The 18477-nt window shown below is 41.3% G+C and overlaps 1 protein-coding gene across 4 annotated transcripts; it reads left to right on the top strand.

Moving 5' to 3' along the window:
• The first annotated feature begins 4 nt into the window (after window positions 1–4).
• Window positions 5–16587, top strand: LOC115379641 (sentrin-specific protease 7). Of its 4 annotated transcripts, none has more exons than XM_030080420.1 (23): window positions 5–443; window positions 1757–1848; window positions 2501–2566; window positions 2670–2785; window positions 4259–4525; window positions 5232–5356; window positions 5786–5901; window positions 6138–6465; window positions 7562–7713; window positions 8506–8658; window positions 8769–8802; window positions 9413–9640; window positions 9980–10425; window positions 10501–10628; window positions 10849–10965; window positions 11058–11174; window positions 11678–11773; window positions 11876–12078; window positions 12275–12321; window positions 12465–12508; window positions 13972–14040; window positions 14144–14294; window positions 14482–16587. In XM_030080420.1, exons 2-23 carry the CDS (start codon window positions 1789–1791, stop codon window positions 14620–14622), a joined length of 3204 nt encoding a protein of 1067 aa, XP_029936280.1. In that variant the 5' UTR covers window positions 5–443; window positions 1757–1788; the 3' UTR covers window positions 14623–16587. The 4 variants fall into 4 exon arrangements, with proteins under 4 accessions (XP_029936280.1, XP_029936281.1, XP_029936282.1 ...); XM_030080421.1 differs by having other exon boundaries at window positions 6–443; window positions 6141–6465; XM_030080422.1 differs by lacking the exon at window positions 2501–2566 and having other exon boundaries at window positions 6–443.
• Window positions 16588–18477: the final 1890 nt, after the last annotated feature.

Below are 18477 nucleotides of genomic sequence, written 5' to 3'. Positions count from 1 at the left end.
ATGTGACATTATTGATCATACAGGTAGGCCTGCATAAACCTAACTTGTTGTTTACGAGGATCAATGTTGATATTTGAGGGATAACTTGTGCACCACAGGATTTGAAGTGCAAATTCATATTTTTTACAGCCCAGGGGAAGGAGGGTCATGCACAATAAGCAGTTTGGCCACCATTTATTTGCCTATTTATTCCGATTTAAAGTCCCCACTGGTCAAATCTACTGATGCAGTTTCTCTATTTTTCAAGAGGACTTTTCTTTCACTTCCGGAGTGCAGCGGATGTTCTTACGGACTCGGGAAGCGCCTGTACAGGACCGACCCGACCGCAAGAATGTGTGTCTATCATCATTTTAAGGTGCAGGTGGAAATGTCCAGGAGGCAATAGTAGCTTTGAGTAGCTCCTTTTCACTAATCATTTATCCCAGTTGAAGCCCCGTCCTTGGGTAAGCTCTTAAATCGCCTAAGTTTAGCTTCTGGGACAATATAGCGAGCTAGCCGCCGCAGCTAACGTTAGCTAACCTGCTGCACCTAACGTAAAGTGATAGACCAGGGTAGAGAAAAGTCAGCCTTAATGGCACATACGTGGACATTTTAAACGGTATACATGTTGCTGATAATAATTCAGGTGCTCCCTGTTGTATTGGGGTCAAATATTATCTTGGGAATTGAACGTAAACATTAACGTAAGTAACAAAAGAGGCACATCCAGTGCTGCTAGCTAGCTTAGCATATCATTTTGGTTTTCTGTGGGATGAACCTGTTAATTATATGAACCAGCACAGTACAGGTTATGATTTTCCTCCACATTTAGCCGCGATGGTATAAATATATATATATATATATATATATATAAAAAAAACTGGTGTACTTTCACAGTGGTGGTCGTCGCACAATGGAAATATGGAGATGATAGTTTGGTGGTGTTTCTTGATGTTTTTAATGCAATAGCCATACTACTACAGTGGCTGTCATAACTCATAACACATCTTATCTGTCATTTTAATGAGCCCAGATGCCATGTCTGTCATTATCCTGGTGAAGGCATGTTGGATTGTCACAGAAGCCACTTTCACATGAATAACATGTAAACATATGCATGTGTTCTTGATATTTATTAAGGCTCTGGTCACTGGAAAATCTCTGCTACTCTTAAACAGGACCTGAATCAATGCAATCAGCAGCATCTGGGTTTAAACAGCTACTTCATGTTAAAATGGCTGCAGTGAGAAAGGTCTTATCTATAGATAAGACATCTAAATGGTGTACTTCTCTAATAGTAGTTCCCTGTTTGTCGTTTTTCCTCTTTCTCCTGTTTATTTTACTTGCCTGTTTTCATTGCTGACTTTGTTGACTGTAAAGCAACTTGCTTGAAACTGATATTCTATATGTATGTTAGGGCTGCATGATATAGACAAAATTTCATAGCTCAATATGTATTTCAATATTTCAATATTTATACTCAATATTTGACACAATGCGTCAACAATATTTTAAGTGTAACAACAGTGAAAATTGAGCAGTTTTTCACAAAAACACCATAATAATACCAACTAGATGTAGAAAATGCAGTTATTTCACAAAATATTATTTTAATCAGAACACACTAATCACTGTCTTAGGCTAGCCCTCACCCTAAATTTGATATTGTCCATATCATTGGCTTTTGACATATTAATATCGTGCATGTTGATATCTAGATAGCGAAATAATAATGTTTAAATCGCTCAGCATTAGTGTATGTGTGCTTTTTGTACAGTGTTCTTGTCGTGCCTTACCCAACCCTGGACCATGATGGATCACAGAAAAGCCTTAACCATCTCACTCACTGTTGACAAGGATAATTCTACGGTATGTATGAAAGCTAGTTTTTGAATTATTTTGTTCTCACGCTTCATGGCATTCAGGGACGCTGTGCTTGTGGTGATCAGTGGTCGGCATTGCATGTTACTTTCTCAATTAATTGATTAGTCCTTTGCTGCATGGCTTATTTCACAGATCACGATCTTGCTACGTTCTGCTGCTCACTAAGCTCTGTTGTTGTTTAGAGGAATGGAGGGCACTAGACTGCTTGAGCATGGACCGCTGCAGTGGCTGTATGTTATGTGTAATCAAAGCTGCTATCATGTTGTTATGAGCGCAATAAGCTACAGCATGCTTCTATCAGCACATTTTATACAAAATATATGTATTTTTTTAAATTTGCAAATGCTTCACAACTGCTATTAGACAGCTTAGAAATATATATTTTTAAATGCAGCCCTACCTGTAATCTCTGTTTACACAAATGTTTGCTGGTTCAGTGCCAGTTTTAGTCAACAGCTGCGACCTCACAGTTGCTACACAAGTTTGCATTAAATCAAACGACCTCCAATTTATTGATTATGCATTAAAACCGCCTATCGCCACTTATGAGCTTTGTGCATTCACTGAGAAGCTGGCTATTTTGGCTGTTGCATGTAATTAATTCTATATGTATAACTGCTCACCTTGTGGTTTTTAGATTGGAAACCCACTCAGAATCCCCATGACATGTTTCTCGTCAGGGTATGGGAAGTTAGAGAGACAGGTAGATATCGCTGCTCTGTGTCTGGACATGTGAAGACATGTTACAACGATAACGAAATGATCCCTAAGGAGTTCTGAACTCCCGCTGTCCCTCCATGCAACAGATTCACTGGACCAAGTTCACAGGATCCAAAGCCAGATACAATGATTCAAAGCATAAGAACGGATCCATGCAGTTTGACCACCATGAAGCAGCCCTGGTCCGACTGGGAATGGCCAGGTAAGCAAGAGCCAAGACAATTTGCACCATTCATTTTAAGTCAGCAGATCTGACTCACACAAAGGCATGCAATTTATGCCATCCAGTTTATAATAACCAACTTTATAAACAAGGAATTTGTGAGTTATCTCAAAGCCACTATTGTAAAATAGATACAAGCCAATATAAGACTGAAATATTCTCATTCAGACACAAAATCAGTTGAAGTAATGAGTGATTTAGACTAACGAGCCTTGTTTACACTGAACTGGGTCATCAGTCATGCTGTTGTAATTTGCTGGTGTAATCAATTGCAGTTTCTTAAACATTCACAAGATGGGGCACTTACCCTTAGTATTAACTGGGTTACAGAGGCAGTTTAAAAGCAGTTTTCCTTCGAGTTGTCAGTGCCTTCAGCAAACTCAAGCATCTCCAGCAGTTTAATGCTTCTTTTGTTTTATTATCTTTTTGGCATTTGTGCTTTATTTAATAGTGTCAGTAGAGAGAGACAGGGAAGGCAGGGGAGAGAGAGGGGATGAGGGTCCAGAGGGTCCAGGCTGGATTCGAACCCGGGCCACCGTGGTAAGGACTTAGCCTTGATATGCGCTGTACCAGTGGAGCTACTGGGGCGCCCCCTTAACGCTTCTGTTTAGTCCTATAGGATCCACCTTTGTAGTTCATAGACATGGCTTTTGTTTTACTATGTAATTTATTCCATTCCATTCACACACCTCAAAACTAATTTGTCAAGCTAAAGACATAATGAACCTAATAAAACAGGTAATTAGGCTACAGAGTTATATACATGACGGGACAAAATTGTGACACCTGTTCGACCAGTGAAAAAAGGTGCCAAAATGCATTATCCCTTCAAGGTTTGTCAAGATGGGAAAAGTGGTGTCTGAGAACATTTTACTTAAATTGTGGGACTTGCATTCGGTTGAAAAATGCAGCGTAATACAACACAGAGAATGCTGAAATGGTCTGTGAGATGCATTTATCACATGTAAAACCTCCCCAGCTCCCCGATTTCAGACCACAGTGAATGAGAGACAGCATGCGCCGTGAAATATCATTGGCTCAGTTACATTAGGAGACGTTTTAAATGGCAAACATGAAACTGCCATTGCCTTGATCACCTACATTTAAAATACGCCCAGCTTACAACTAATGGAAACTTCTCCCGTGCATTTAGTACCGAGCTTTAAACTGCTGTGCTTTAAGGAAACATTGTTTATGATGCCCACAACCCAAAACTTAGCTTATCATGACTGCACATTGGCCCACATGTCTTATCTGCCCCAGTCCACTTGCCTACCCCTCCCTACCGCAGTATCATGACTGCCCTCCTATTGGTCTGCTGATGCTATATATAGTCTGGACTGCAATGGCATATGTGCTTCAGGTCAGAATATCTTGATGGGCTGTAATGGGTCGGAGGAATCGCAGAACTTGGAAGGTTGTGAATGGTTCTCTTTCTGCTCTATCCTGTAGCAGGAAGCCCTGCCTGATCCTCACGGACGTCTTGAAGACGGAGCCAGGCAGAGCTTATCTGGATGGGAAGAGGCGGGACCAGACATCAGGAAATGGAAGAAGGTTGTCAAGTCTGCGGAGCGAGAACAGTCGGAGGAGAGAGGAACCCCTGGTTTGTGGAGAGAGGAGGTCAGGTCTGAGAGAGGCCAAACACAAGGTTTTGCCAAATACGAACAAGAGTGATACTCCAAAACGCAACCAGAGGACCCTCTCGCTGTCTTCTGAGAGGTAAGGAGGCTCTGTTGAGAGTGATGGGCAAACATAGAGCCTCTGTACCATTCTCACATCCACAATACCCCTGCAGGAATCATAAGGTGGCCCACAGGTGGATGACTGTTAAATAATAAGAGAGACTCAAGTCAATAAGCATCAGACTGAGAATAATGAGTCAGAAAATAGTGAAAATGATGTGAGTGTTTTGTCTCTTTCCTTTTATATGTGTTGCTCCAGTTGTATTCACTAGCAAAATAGACTTCTAATCTTCAAACGTTGGAAAGTGTGGTGGTTTTTCACTCAGACCTGTGAATAATGATCAAAAATAGTCATAAAAGCGCTAGGAGGTATTCTTTATTAGGGGCATTTCTGCTGTTTTAGATATTTCGTGAGAAATGACCTTTTAATGGAGTGTGGCTTGGCCTGCCACACACTTGGCTCTCCATATTTTCCGGGCAGAAAACCGGGTGATTTTATTTGGAATAATACAGCACAGTAGGATTTCACAACTCCAGAGATGCTTGTTCAAACAATCAGTGCTTCTGGATTTGTTTATTCACCCATCCAGTTTTTTTTTGTTTTTTTTTTGGCTGTTGTGTAAATGAGTGGCGTTTTAGTGTTCAAAGCTCCAGGGATTGAAGTTGCACACTGCTGTGAAAAAATGAGAGAATGACGTGTACAGCATCACTAACAGATCATGTTAATGCATCCGTTGTTACAGGTTAAGACTCAGGAGCAGGTCAGAGGATGCTGAGCAGGAAGATGTCAAGGAAGAGGACAAAGAAGTGATGGAGGTGATAATAGGCGAGGACAACGGAGAGAATGACAAAAATGCTGAGGTTGTAGGTGGGTCAGCATGAACAAACACACAGATATTGGAATGACACTGTTCCTCCATGCACGACCCTCCACCTTTAGCATGTTTTACAGCTTCACTCTGATAGCAGTGTTGCTCAGGGCCTTCGGTTTATCCTTTTCCTTAAAAAAGCATCTTCCTTTCGTCTGACCTTATTGAAGGGTTTGTCTCGGTTGTCCTACTGGGAGAGGTTTATTGATACCCCTGGCCTTACTCCCAGGGTAAATAAACAAACAAATGCTGTGTTTTATAGTGCTGTAAAACAAAAAGCAGCTGAGTTTATTCCGCTTCTCCCTCACACGCATACCCTGCTCACAGTATAGCCGTTTGTTTTTCCATTTTCTGTCCCACCTTGTGGATAATAGTCGTGTGCTCATTTCAGCATGAAAGGTTAATCACCTTGTCCCTCTGTCATACAGACTGTGGATTGTCACTGAGTTGGAAGCCCACCGCAGACACAGGAGGTGATGAGCTCTCTCCAGCTAGCACCAAGAATGATTGTCCAGAACCAGAAAGTGATGAACAATGCAGCGTGGTGAGTTTCATATATGGTTAAAGAGTAAGCATCAAAACACAGTCAAGACTTAAACAGGAAAAACAAGCCTTTACTTTTTCTTAAACAAAGTCTATGAGTCAAATTGACACCTATCGTAAATCATCCTAGCTTTCTTTTTGATATTGGCGCTGATATCCGATGCTAAAATCGGATCGGTGCATCCCTACGCCCTACTGTCTTGCACCTTCTCACAGCTTTGCTCTTTGCTGTCACAGCAGAAGAGGAAAAGAGAGAATGCAGAGTCCCACTGCAATGGGACAGGCACACCCACAGGCCATCGAGGGAGTGTGCTTCGCCTCTCTGGGGAAGCAGGGAGAGACAGAGGACCAGCTGCTAAACGCCTCTGTCCAGAAGAGAGGGGAGAGGATTCAGAGGTGGACCATGGGATTTTGCAGCTCACTGTGGGGGGAGATGACAGAACAGAAAGGGGCCTCAGTCCAGTCGTCAGTCCTAGATCAGAGGCTCCAGAGACAAGAGGAGTACCAAGGCAGAGTCTGTCCACCAGCCAGGACAACCCAACCCAGGCCACTCCCTCTGAACCCAGTGAGTACATGCTGATGAGTGGCTAAAACACTCACTGCTAAGTAGGAAGGGGAAAGTATCACCAAATACAGTGTATCACAATGCAAAAAGTGACAGTACATATCTATGTGGGACTGAAAATAAGCGGTTACATTAGCTACAAATGTAATGTCTCTCTGTCAAGATTATTATGTGTACTTTGTAATGAAACTTGTACAGTGTTTCCTGAAATCCACATGAAAACCCAGAGGAAAAATATGGGTTCCCAGTGGCTTAGAATGCATGAAACAGAGCAGGTGGGAGCTCGGCTCTTCTCAAGAGTGCCACGTTTGAAACACAGTGCACCTTAGAGGCAGCCATGCCAGGCCTATTTTGTGTCAATTTCTCGCTTTGAAATGCTTGTAAGTTATAACACTATTGATAAAAAAATGTTTTTTTCTTCCTTTTTTCTATGCATCATACAATTTCCCGCCTGTACTGTTTCATTTGTGAATTCTTTACATTCTAGCCAGTCAATGTTATTTTAAGAAACATTTGCCACTCGGAAATGAGGTTAATACTGCGCCGGCCTGCTTTGTTCTCATCAAACTATTATTTATTACGGTCTAGAATTCACCTCATATTATGTATCAAATTGTTTGTGAAATAAGCATGTTCAGTTCTACACTGAATGTATCTAGACATATTCATCATTATGGAAGTGCATTTGTTGACATAATAACAATAGGTGACCCCAGTTTTTTTTTGTTTTTTTTTTAAGCTTTTTTTCCTGCCTAATTTACAATCCTGTTAGTCCTGTGTAATTGCCAAAATGTTGCCATGTATCATTTTTTTAATAGAAATACCAAAGATTCTTGTGTGAAAATTACAATGATAACACGTTTGTATTTAGTGGCAACCATGTTTTCTGTCTTTACTTCACCCACGTGTCTGTATGAGGATTACTATTGGCCTCGGTTCTCCTACAAAGCCCATTAGACATTAGTCATGCAGTGATATAAGTGTGTGTGTGCGTGTGTGTGTGCTTAAATGTGTTTACCTTTTAGAGGAGCAATATTCCATGATTTCAAACTGAAGCTCAAAATGGCCTAATATGTTGCTGATATTTTTATTTCAGTTGTTTTGTCCAGTGATGATGAGGAGGGCAGTGGCATTCCTCGGCCCTGCGGCCCAGTTTTCCACACACTGGTCAGTGTGGGAGAGACAGCGACACAGGGACAGCCTTCACAGGAAGTTGAGGCTGAACAGCAAGATGTGTCTCATATGCAGGTGTGCAGAAACACGTCCTTGTACTATGTTTGACCCATATATCTTGAGAATACAACAAAAGTGTATTTCATTTGGATTACATCATAAAAAAAGAAAGTCATGGGAGTTGAAAAGTGTCACGAAGGGTTTGATTCACTTTTCATTTCTGGCGAAGAAGAACTCAATTTTCTCTCAAAGGGATCAGAGATTCTTTCACTTATTACATCAACCACAAGAAAAAAAACAAAAAAAAGTGCACAAAGAAGCTCAGGCTCCTAAATTGAGTTGAGCTTATGTCCAGATTATCCTGACATCACAAAAGGTATTTTAGGGACAGCTCCGCAGGGGACTTGGGGTTACTTAATACACCCTAGGAGGCCAGAATTACAATCTGTTGTCTTAAAATTAACAGAGGTGTTAGGGCTTTTGAGGCTTGCAAAGAGAAAGCATCTTGGGATGTCATTAAAGGAATACTTCACCTGTAATGCATGATTTTGTATCAAGCACTCATCGTGTGCTGCCTTCAGTCCGTGACAAAGACAGCTTTACTCTCAAGCCTTCGAGGTAAACTCATATTCCAAAAGCACCAGACATCCCTGATCCAGTGGAAAAAATGGTCTGTAATTGCATGATTTTCCAACAGCAAAATGCTATCAAATGCATGAGTTGGGCCATTATCCAGACACGGATTATGTGTCTTTTTAGGACATTTTAATATTTAGTAATTAAGTGAAAGTAAAAATTGTGAAATGTGCATCTGACCTCTTACAGTGACATCCTACCCTATTCACATATAAAAATTGTGTGTTGCAGCTGGTGCATGTTGTGGTGGAAGACTTCCCTGGTACAGAGGCATCGAGCTTTGGGCCTCCTCCCGTCCACAGAGCAGACGGCTCATCTATGAGCATGGCCTTCTCTGTCCTGCACTGTGGGGGCTTCCAGGCGGAGGCTAACGGAGCGCTCATGGTAACCTCTACAAGCCACAGACATGCATTTGCTGACAGTATCACATGAAGTAGTGGTATCACCATTACAGGATATGAAGTGTAATACATTTTCCCTCCTCCTCCTTCCAGATAACACACCAAAGAGTCATCATACCATTGAAAGGTAATGCTGTGAATATTTTTTTTCCAACTAGTACTGAGATGTTTCTAAAATGCTGAAATAACTTCTCTAAATTAAAATTGAAGTATCTGGACTAGTTCCTAGTGGTTCCTTCCTCATAACAAGAACCCAGAGGTGAACATTTCTTGACTGGCTTGTCTGAGATCAGCCACCTGTGGCCCGTCTGTGACCTTTGGTGTGGATTGTATAAACTTTGACCCTGTAGGACCCTTTCCCATCTTGCTTTTCTCTGGCTGTCTGAACACCATCATCCCTGACTGAAAGACGCTTAGCTTAAAGGTCTATTTCAACCATTAACTGTGGGAAGGTGGGTGTGTTCCTGGATTAGACCCTCACGGCTTTAGGACACTGTTCAACCTTTGAGCCTGTGAAATCCCTCATGTTGGTATCTAAGTTGGTTTTTCCATGAGATTGAATCAGAGCTCTGAGATGTGCTGGTCTGTTTATGGCAGCATTTTACACAATATCTGTCATCTGTTACTTTTTGGACTAACTGAGTAGTCAAGCCCTTGTCTTGACAGATGCATTTACAATTAACATATTTAAAATCAGTTACCTTTGTGGGGTTGATGTGGTTTGTTCTTGTCCTCAGATGCTAGCGGGCAGGTGGAAGTGACATTAACCCTGGAGCCCAGAGAGCTGAGGAGGTACAGTGTGTGGGAGCAGCAGGAGCTGCAGGCCCTTGGGCTGGGCTATAGAGGGAAGGAGCAGCCTTCCCCTGCTGCTCTGCTCCTGTTTTATGTGTCAGACACTCAGGCTGCTGCTATCCAGAGAGACCTCTGCAAGCTGTCACTCAGACAGCTTGGACCCACACCCATGGGTGAGACTGCTGAAAGCTCAAAGCATATTTCTAAATTGCTCTTTGGAGACAAGCATTGAAATTTTCAAATCGTTCAAATCTCATTGCCTGTATGTTTGTCAAGGGCAGTGTGTTCATGAAAGACAGAGCTAGAGAAATAATCATTCATATTCTGATCACATTGAAGCTCAAACCAGGATATTTTTCAATGTGTAATTTTTCATAAAATGTCATCAGTGTTTTTAGATTGTTAAAATTTCAAAAAAATATATTTTCACATTTCAGATTTCATTCACAGTCTTGTTCTATGACATTAACCTTAAGGTAAATTTTTGTGTTATATGTTTTGCATTTGAGCAGGCCCGGCCAGCCCTTTTGTTCTGCTGAGCCTGAGAGATGCTCTGGAAGGAGTGGAAGGGGCAGTCGTTTACTCCATCCTGGACATTATCTGTCTCAACAACCTGACACATCAAAAATCCAGTGTTGCCCCCAGCTTAGATAGCATTAGCATGTTGGAGGACATCCACAGCCCTGCCCTGTCTCTGGACCAAACTTTGGAGCTGATCAGAATAACTGGGCTGGACCCCCAGCTGCTCTCCCTGTTGGGTGTCGACAGCACTGATCCTGAATCTAACACAGACCAGGACGGTCCACAGTCAGATGGAGAGAATAAGAATGAACCGCACAGCCAGCTGGAGTTTGAGTCTCAAATAGAATCAGTTCCACAGCTGGACACAGAGCCAGAGCAAGACACTGAGCCTCAACTCAAACCAGAGGAGGAGAAAGAGAAGGAACCCCCTGCAGAGGTTGGTAGTGTTTGCCACGCATTATGATTTGAATGTTGCTGGAGATGATTGTCTGACATGAATTTCCTCCCGCAGGAGAAGAGTGAGGAGCCCGCGCCCATATACACTCTGTGCCATCGCAGAACCAGAGGATCATACTCTGTATTCCTTGCTAAACCAGACTCCAGCTGGACCAAATATACACACCAGGGGCTGGCCCGCAGGCAAGTGACCTGAATGTAGACCTGACCCTGCTACACATCCAGACTGGCCTAGCAGGGTTTGGCCCTTAGCCACCAGTGTGGAAACCCTGCAGCTACTGCAACTCAATCCTATGGGAAACTGATCTGTCCTCCCCTAGCTGTGTAGACTTCTACAATGATAAAACGTCTTCTAATGTATCATGTTTTCTGCACATCCACCTTGCTCATTCTTTCCTCTCAGGTTGATCCAGTTTCCTCCTCCACCGCTGAAAGGTGGAATCACTGTGACAATGGAGGACCTGCAGTGCCTTGACAGTGGACAGTTCCTCAACGATGTCATCATCGATTTCTACCTCAAGTAAGTGGCAAAAAATTTCAAACACGAAGAATCTGGTGCACTTCAGTTCTTCATTAGTCATTATCAAGCTGACTGTCATGTCTGGGATCCAGATACCTGCTCCAAAATGCCTCTGCTGCTGTGGCTGAACGCTCCCACATCTTCAGCAGTTTCTTCTACAAGCAGCTGACGCGAAGGGATAATGCCAGCGAGAGCGGCACCAGCGACTCGTAAGTGCTTAAATGAGTTTTCAACAAAATATTGATATTGATGGGTACTACATTTTTTTTTTTAGGACTGCTCATTGAAAAATAACAAAAACTAGCTTATTATCCAGAAATCTTGCAGTCAACACTTGAACCACATAATGAACAGGCTGTGGCTCTCAGAAATAGTCAGAAGAGAAACTCACTGTAGCCGACCTTAAGGATAAATATCTGTGCCACTTTGTAATCCTCCCTGTGACTAATACTGAAGTATCAGTTGTATCGTATTAACAAGAAGCTTTCAGAAATGCTTGTCTGTCAGCCATTGTGTGTTGGAAGTAACACACTTTACTTAGAGCAGTAACTGTATTAAGATTACTCCATTTTAGACAGTGACTCTCATTGAGTTATGTAACTCATTGCCCCCAGCAGTGTGTGTGTGTGTGTGTGTGTTACTCTGTGTGTATGTGTGTTTTGAAATGCTGAACAACTGGTATCCATCTGTGTTTTGATTTCCGTACGCCCAGCTGTCAGAGGCAGAGGCGGCACCAAAGGGTGAAGACATGGACACGCCATGTTGACATCTTCAAAAAGGACTTCCTGTTTGTGCCTGTCAACCAGGAGTAAGTCAAAAACACAAAGGGCTTGCATGCAGTTTGTTTTGCACCAAGAGCTGCACTTAAAATACTGTTCAGTATCATTAAACCCTCTCTTTTCTGCTTTAGGGCTCATTGGTATTTAGTTGTCATTTGCTTTCCTGGCTTGGATGAGCCACAGTTTGAGCCCTGGACCGGCCCGGGTTTGCAGAAAGGAAACAGGACAGGCGAGGCCCAGGCTCGAGAGGAGGCCCAAAGGTGTAGAAGTTCACATGTTGTCTCGGAAGCATCACCGGCTTCAAACTCCAGTGAAAACATGGACAAACTGACTGGTATGTTTTTAACACTACAGGCCTCTATTGTCAGTCTCAAGGCTCTGTGTCCTAAAATATCAATGTGATTGCCTTTCATTGCAATGGTCTCTTACCTCCATTATATACAGTATTTAAACAGGTCTTTGATTCATAGTAAGATGATGGCAGTTATAGTGAAGCGGATGATTCTGATCATTTTCCTTTTGTGTTTTAGAAAATGCTCAAGAGGATTCCACAAAAGAGTCTCCACCTGGCCCACCGGTAGGAAATCATTCTCTTCTGGGCACCACTACAAGTGATAATATTTATCTTTTCCCTCTTTTATCTCACAGGCTGTTTTCCTTCTGTCTGTATTTGTTTTTCCAAATCTGCTCTGCCTCATTTTTTTTTCATTTTCTTTGTAGAACTGCACGGAGCAGACATGCCAGAGGGAAGTTATTTGCAAGAGGTTAGTGCACGGGTGTGCGCAGATACACAGTAATGGAATAACGCATGAGAATTTGCTCAGCGTCTCACATTAATCCGCTCAGATAATGTGTCCATAATTGTTGTGGGCATGATTAACACACAGACACGCAAAACTCCCTGACATGTCGTGCAGAAGAATACTGAGCTTTTTCTGCTCCTTGGTTTCATATACGCACATGCACGTTGCCTCTCGGTGATAATAAAGTGGTAAAGCATGCATGCCCTAAAGCAGTGCTCCAATGGCACTAGAAGATTTTAAATATTGAAAACCCAAATGCTGTGTAAGTTGCCCCATAATTCTTCTTTTGGGAAAACAATGGCTCATTAATGTTTTCTGCAGACTAAGGTAAATTGTTCGACTTACTGCTGGCTTTGTTGTGTATCTACAGAGAACCCTATTGTTTTAACTGGACTACTGAGAGCACGGATCAGCGAGTCATAATTTTTACACTCGGTGCTCCAATTTTGAATTTTCCCCAGCAATTCTCTCAGGTGTTAAGTAGTTGTCATTTCCTTTCACTATTCTCTCTGGAGTGAATTTGCAGTGTGTAAAATTACATGTCCTAGTTGCTATTAAATGCAGGAAGTGGTTACCAGTAAAACATGTATTAGTATATGCAGATTGTAAACGGCAGTCTTTGTTTGTGATGCTTTAGGCTAGGAATAAACAGTTAATAGTCGTTCAGGTATCTTGAGTAAAGCAATATGTTGAATTGGGTTTGTGGGTCAGAATTGGGATCAGGCTTTATCTTGCAGGCTCATCTGCCAACTTCGTTTGGCAAAAATCAACTTCCCATGACGCTGTGATACATGAAATTGCCTCTTTGGAAAGAAAAAATGAGGGCCAGTTGGACTTCCTCCAAATTCATACGATCTAAAACACCGTACACATTCTCTTGGATTCCTAAATGATTTGGGTTCAAACAGCTACTCGTTCAGTAAAGTCCCTTGTCATGCTCATGGTTTCAAAAACACGAGTGTGCTTTGTCCAACTTTTCTCCACAAATCACAAGCTTCTCCAATGTGTATACAGTGTCTCCTTTTATCCACGAGTTTTCTCCAGACCTCCCACTGCATGTTATTCTTGAAAACCATGTGATACTTTTTTTTATTGTGAGGATTCATTGTGTTCACGAGCACCAGTGTTTTAAACTGGTGGCCCAAAACTCCATTGGCCATTTTGAAAGCTAAATCAGATACGACTCAATAAAAAAAAAAAAAAAAACAGATATGACTTGTAGAGAATGATTGTCTCAAGCGCCGTAAACTGTGATGATGCTTGATGACGGCTAGAGGGGAGTACATCATACAGAGGATTTAGGTTCCTGACAAATTGATGTGAATTTGCCTGGTACTGTCCTGTATGGTGAGCACCATGGGAAAAAGAAGTGGCCATAAAGCTCCTTTCTGAATTGTAGATGACAATACCTCTCATCTCTGTAGGCCCTGCATTCTTATCATGGACTCCCTCAAGCTCTCTCTCCATGAGCGAGTCTTCAAACTCTTAAGGGAGTAAGTATGATACTTTTATTCCTTCTGACTGTGGCCATTTGTGTATGTATGTGCATATCTTTATAAAAAAAAGTCTTTAAAATGATAAATATTTCTCCCTCAGGTACTTGCAGTCAGAATGGGAGGTCCGTCGAGGCTCGGTAAAGGACTTCAGTACAGAGCAGATGAAAAACTCACACTGCCGAGTTCCCCTTCAGGACAACAGCAGTGACTGCGGCCTCTACCTGCTGCAATATGTTGAGAGTTTTCTGAAGGTAAATAACCATCATACCTCAGCATCTGTGGCTTGCCCAGACTCACACGTATAATGAATTTTTGGTCACTGTGTTTCATCAGTTACAGTCATGAATGTTGATGTTTAGATTTAAGCTCAAAGAAACGTTTTAGTGAATGAATGAATGCATGTGTACCCAACCATGAAAACTTTTCTTTCCCTTTCAGGACCCTGTGGTGCACTTTGACCTCCCTCTCCGTCTAGAACGCTGGTTTCCACGACAGCAGGTGCGGAGGAAACGAGATGAGATCAGAGATCTGATACTTAATCTTTATCGCTACCAGAACCAGGAAAATGTTGTCAGATAGACACTCGACGCAACTCTGCCGTTGAGTGCATCACATTCCCGTAGCCACTATCAATCTCCGCTCATACTGAGCGATGGACATTTCAGTGTGAACTGAAAATACTTCTTTTTAAATTAGATTATGTTGCTGTAACATGGATTAGCTTGGACAAAATATGACAAAGCTTAGTTGTCACCCTTGGTGTCAAAGAGCGTAACAACTATGAGTATCTTTGATTCCTGTGAGTCATTATGAGGCATTAATCACCACAGTCTTGTTTAATTTTCTCAACTATTAATTTATTGTCACCATGTAGCTGTCCATTTGAACAGCAGTTTTAAAAGGCCAGTCTAAAATTTTGTGCACCCCTAGACTTTTTACAGATTTTGTTGTGCTGCAAATTAATTCAGAAATGATTTAGTTGCATTTTATTTTTCCAGACAGAGGAGAGATGAATTTTAGATATATGAAGATAATGTGATGGTGCAGAAAAACTTTAAGTAAAAAGTAAAATCGTGTGAAAAAATGTACATATAGGTTTTTGGTTGGACTCACTTTACAGACATTTTTCAGACATTTCATATGTGACTCAGTTGATCATTTAGATCATTGTCAGAGCTTTTTTATTATTGTCATATATAAAAAAAGCTCTGATCCTGCTTTCTTTACTAACAAAACTGATATCAGGCAGCTTTAGAGTACATCTTAGTTAGGATGTTAATGTGCAGAATTGATTGATACTCTGAAGACATAGGTTTAATGAGGAATACGTGTCTCCTTGCATATTACATGGTAAAACACAGAGCCTGAATTTTTAAAGGGATAAAAATCACACTCCTTCTGTCTTGTGTGGAAAACCATGAGGTGAGTTTTGAGTGAAGAGTCTCCTGTGCAGTTTCCTCCTTGAATTCAGTACTAAACTGTTTTGCTGCCGCATCCGTCCCAGAGTGAACCACCATTTCCATCCTTTGCTCATCGTTTTCTATAGTCCATTGTGAAAATCCTCATAGGACACACTGAAAGCACTTTTGCAGATTTGGATGAATTCTGACTTGAAAATACTGTTCACAAACTATTATCACAACCAAAACCTGTTACTACAACTTAAATAGGAGTGAAGTTATAGACTATTCTAGTTTTATTTTTGATACTGTTTTTTGTTTTGCATTGTTTAAGCCATTTTGACTTGTAGTTATTTGCATTGTCCAATTTTTTATGTGTAAACCTTAGCAGTTGCTACGGTATAAGATCATGGGTTCTTATTTTATAGGTGAAGAATAAGAAAATGTGATCCAAATGGGTGACATAATTGCTAGTTAGGCAGTTTGATTCATATCAGTCTAGTGTTTGTGCTTATGTGCACTTTAGGCAAAAATCCAAATCCTAAATTAGTTTTAGTTTTTTTTTTTTTTTGTAATACAACAATACGTACAGAAAGTCCAGAAGTGCACAAAATTGCATTGGCACAACAGTTGCAATGTATGCCATAAAATGCATGGCCAAAAAGGGAAAATATTACACTAAAACCAAGATATAAATTTGTTTGAAAATCCCCTTGAAGAATCTATTCCTCCTCTACTCTGTTCAAGGCCAACACTTAACTAACAGAAACCAAACTCATAAAGGCCTAACACACATTGCAGCCCAACACCACTGTTGCCTAAATTCTCTCAAGTGAGTTCAGTTCTTGTTGGATTTTCATGTTTTTGTCTTTTTGTTCAGGTGTTTATCTGTCACTTCAACACTTTATGTTGTCCTTGATGCCAGGTTTTTATAAGTATTTTGTTGGATGAATGTATAGGATGCCAATTGCAAAATATTAGTTTTGAAGGTGTATTAAAACTTGTAGACTGAAGAACACTTAAAATTCTGTGGTTGCAGTTTTTGGTACTTTTCGCCTGTGGAAGCTCAAGGCTAAATAGTTGTAATGAACAAGACGTTTTTGTTCTTGCTGCTGTATTGTATAAACACTGATTGGACAATTTTCAGGTGTGGTCCAGACTGTTTTTCCTAATAGCAAAGATTAGAGCCTGGTAGTTGAAATGACAGTATTGAAGTGGTAAATGGAAGCAGAACGCTGCGTCACCTGGCTTCATTGAACTCTCTCATCCAGCAATGCCGACATAACTGCATATGGGCTCCCCTCTAGCCCACTACCTGACAGTGATCTCAGCTAACAGGATAAGCTCAGTGCGCTTTACAAAGTGGCACATTGTATCGCCTACTGCTGCACCTGAGCGCAGCAGATTTGGCTCTGCAGGCATTTGGACAGAAGCCCGAACCACGAGGGAGGCTAGTGGGCCGTCTGATTGACACTGTGTCTAACTGTGGCTCAGACTCAACACTTTTCATCTCCGGTTTAAGAAAATCGTAGTTCTGTAAGCACTGGATTGATTTTTTGAGTGGCTCATATTGGATCTAAAAACATATGTTTGACACGGAATAAAATATTTACACAAAAGCATCATGTCACGTAGTTTACATTGGGGCTGAATACAAAGCTGAAATACAAAGCGACATGGAAAGCACAGACAATAATAATACAGAAATAGTTACAAAAGCAAAGCAATATAGAACAATAGTTTAAAAAAAAAAAAACATTGATCATACTTAAAGTTTATTTAGAATCCTTAATCATTGTTACAGTTGCAAAGGACTTAAAAGGCTTACAATTTATAGAAAACAAAAACAACACCCTGTGACCTAAACACACACTGTGCATGGAAAAAATTCAGAAAAGGAAAAATGGATGGAAATTGAAATGATGACAGAAACAACAATAATAGTAGTACTTAAATAGTAATGGAAAAAGCATATATTTATATTTTGAATACTGTTATTAACTCAAGTTAATCCTCATTAACACCCTCTGTTGTGTAACTTTCACCCAGTTCTAGTCCAGTGTGACATGTAGATGTAGATTTAACATGTGCTGTTTTTAAACTAGTGGACTGAATTGTAAACAGGAGGACCTGTGCTGTAATTACTGACTGTGTACACCGTTAGCTGTTGGAAAATAAAAGCTACTTAAAGATGAGAGGAGGAGAAAATTAAGCTTTTCCAACCGGATGAATCTGCAAGGGCAAATCAGGGGTTAAAGGGCAACTTCAGTCTAAGCCCCTGAGAATAATAACAGATTTTCCCTGCAGCCCCTCAGCCCAACACTTCCAAGCCGCTAGGCATACATGATACAATCACTGTGCATCTGTGTGCGTGTGTGTGTTTTTACTATTATGGCCTAGTGGTTAACGGTTGAGTCAGCGATCCGATCCTGGAGAAAGTGTGTTGATATTTGAAATCAATGAATTCAGTGAATATCTCCTCATGGTCCGCTAACTGTCTGTTCTGTGTGTGCAGTGAAAAAAAAAAAAAAAATCAGTGTTCATACACAGCCCTGGCTCTGGAAATGGGAAACAAACACAGTGGGCTGGATCAGGCCACACAACACCATTCCAGCCAATCAGCAACAGGGGGCGTTGGTGCTTGTGCACAGGACGGGGGAAAGGTGGGGGCAAAAAAGGAGGGAAAGAGGGCAGTGCAAATGAGCGGGATGGTACATCTGGCTGTTGATTTAAAATATCGACAATCTTTCTCCAGAATCACTGATTGCACCTTTAAAGAAAACGTCCTTCAACTGAACACTGAGCACTGAACACTTAGAAACTTCCCTACAGGGATCAGTAAGGCAACACCTTCCTCTAATTGCTACGTGTAGGTGTTAAAGCATCGCGGACGTGTTGTTGACTCAATCCGTGGCCTTTGTCCTCCTCTCTCCATCCATGTTTCCTCCACACTAAGCACCTTCCTTTCCCAGTATTACTCCAGTAACTTCTTGGCGAGCTCCTGTAAAAGGCTTAGAGTAAACAGGATTAGAGA

The sequence above is a fragment of the Myripristis murdjan genome, chromosome 21, assembly GCF_902150065.1.
Source record: "Myripristis murdjan chromosome 21, fMyrMur1.1, whole genome shotgun sequence".
Lineage (NCBI taxonomy): Eukaryota > Metazoa > Chordata > Actinopteri > Holocentriformes > Holocentridae > Myripristis > Myripristis murdjan.
This window is presented reverse-complemented; position numbering and strand designations above follow the sequence as displayed.

Bases quoted from the DNA above. Each gene is read 5' to 3' on its own strand.
- LOC115379641 (XM_030080420.1), top strand. From the start codon at position 1,789: ATGATGGATCACAGAAAAGCCTTAACCATCTCACTCACTGTTGACAAG. The intron at 5,902-6,137 runs GTGAGTTTCATA...TTGCTGTCACAG, and splicing joins GTGATGAACAATGCAGCGTG to CAGAAGAGGAAAAGAGAGAA. The intron at 10,426-10,500 runs GTTGGTAGTGTT...TTCCTCCCGCAG, and splicing joins AGAAGGAACCCCCTGCAGAG to GAGAAGAGTGAGGAGCCCGC.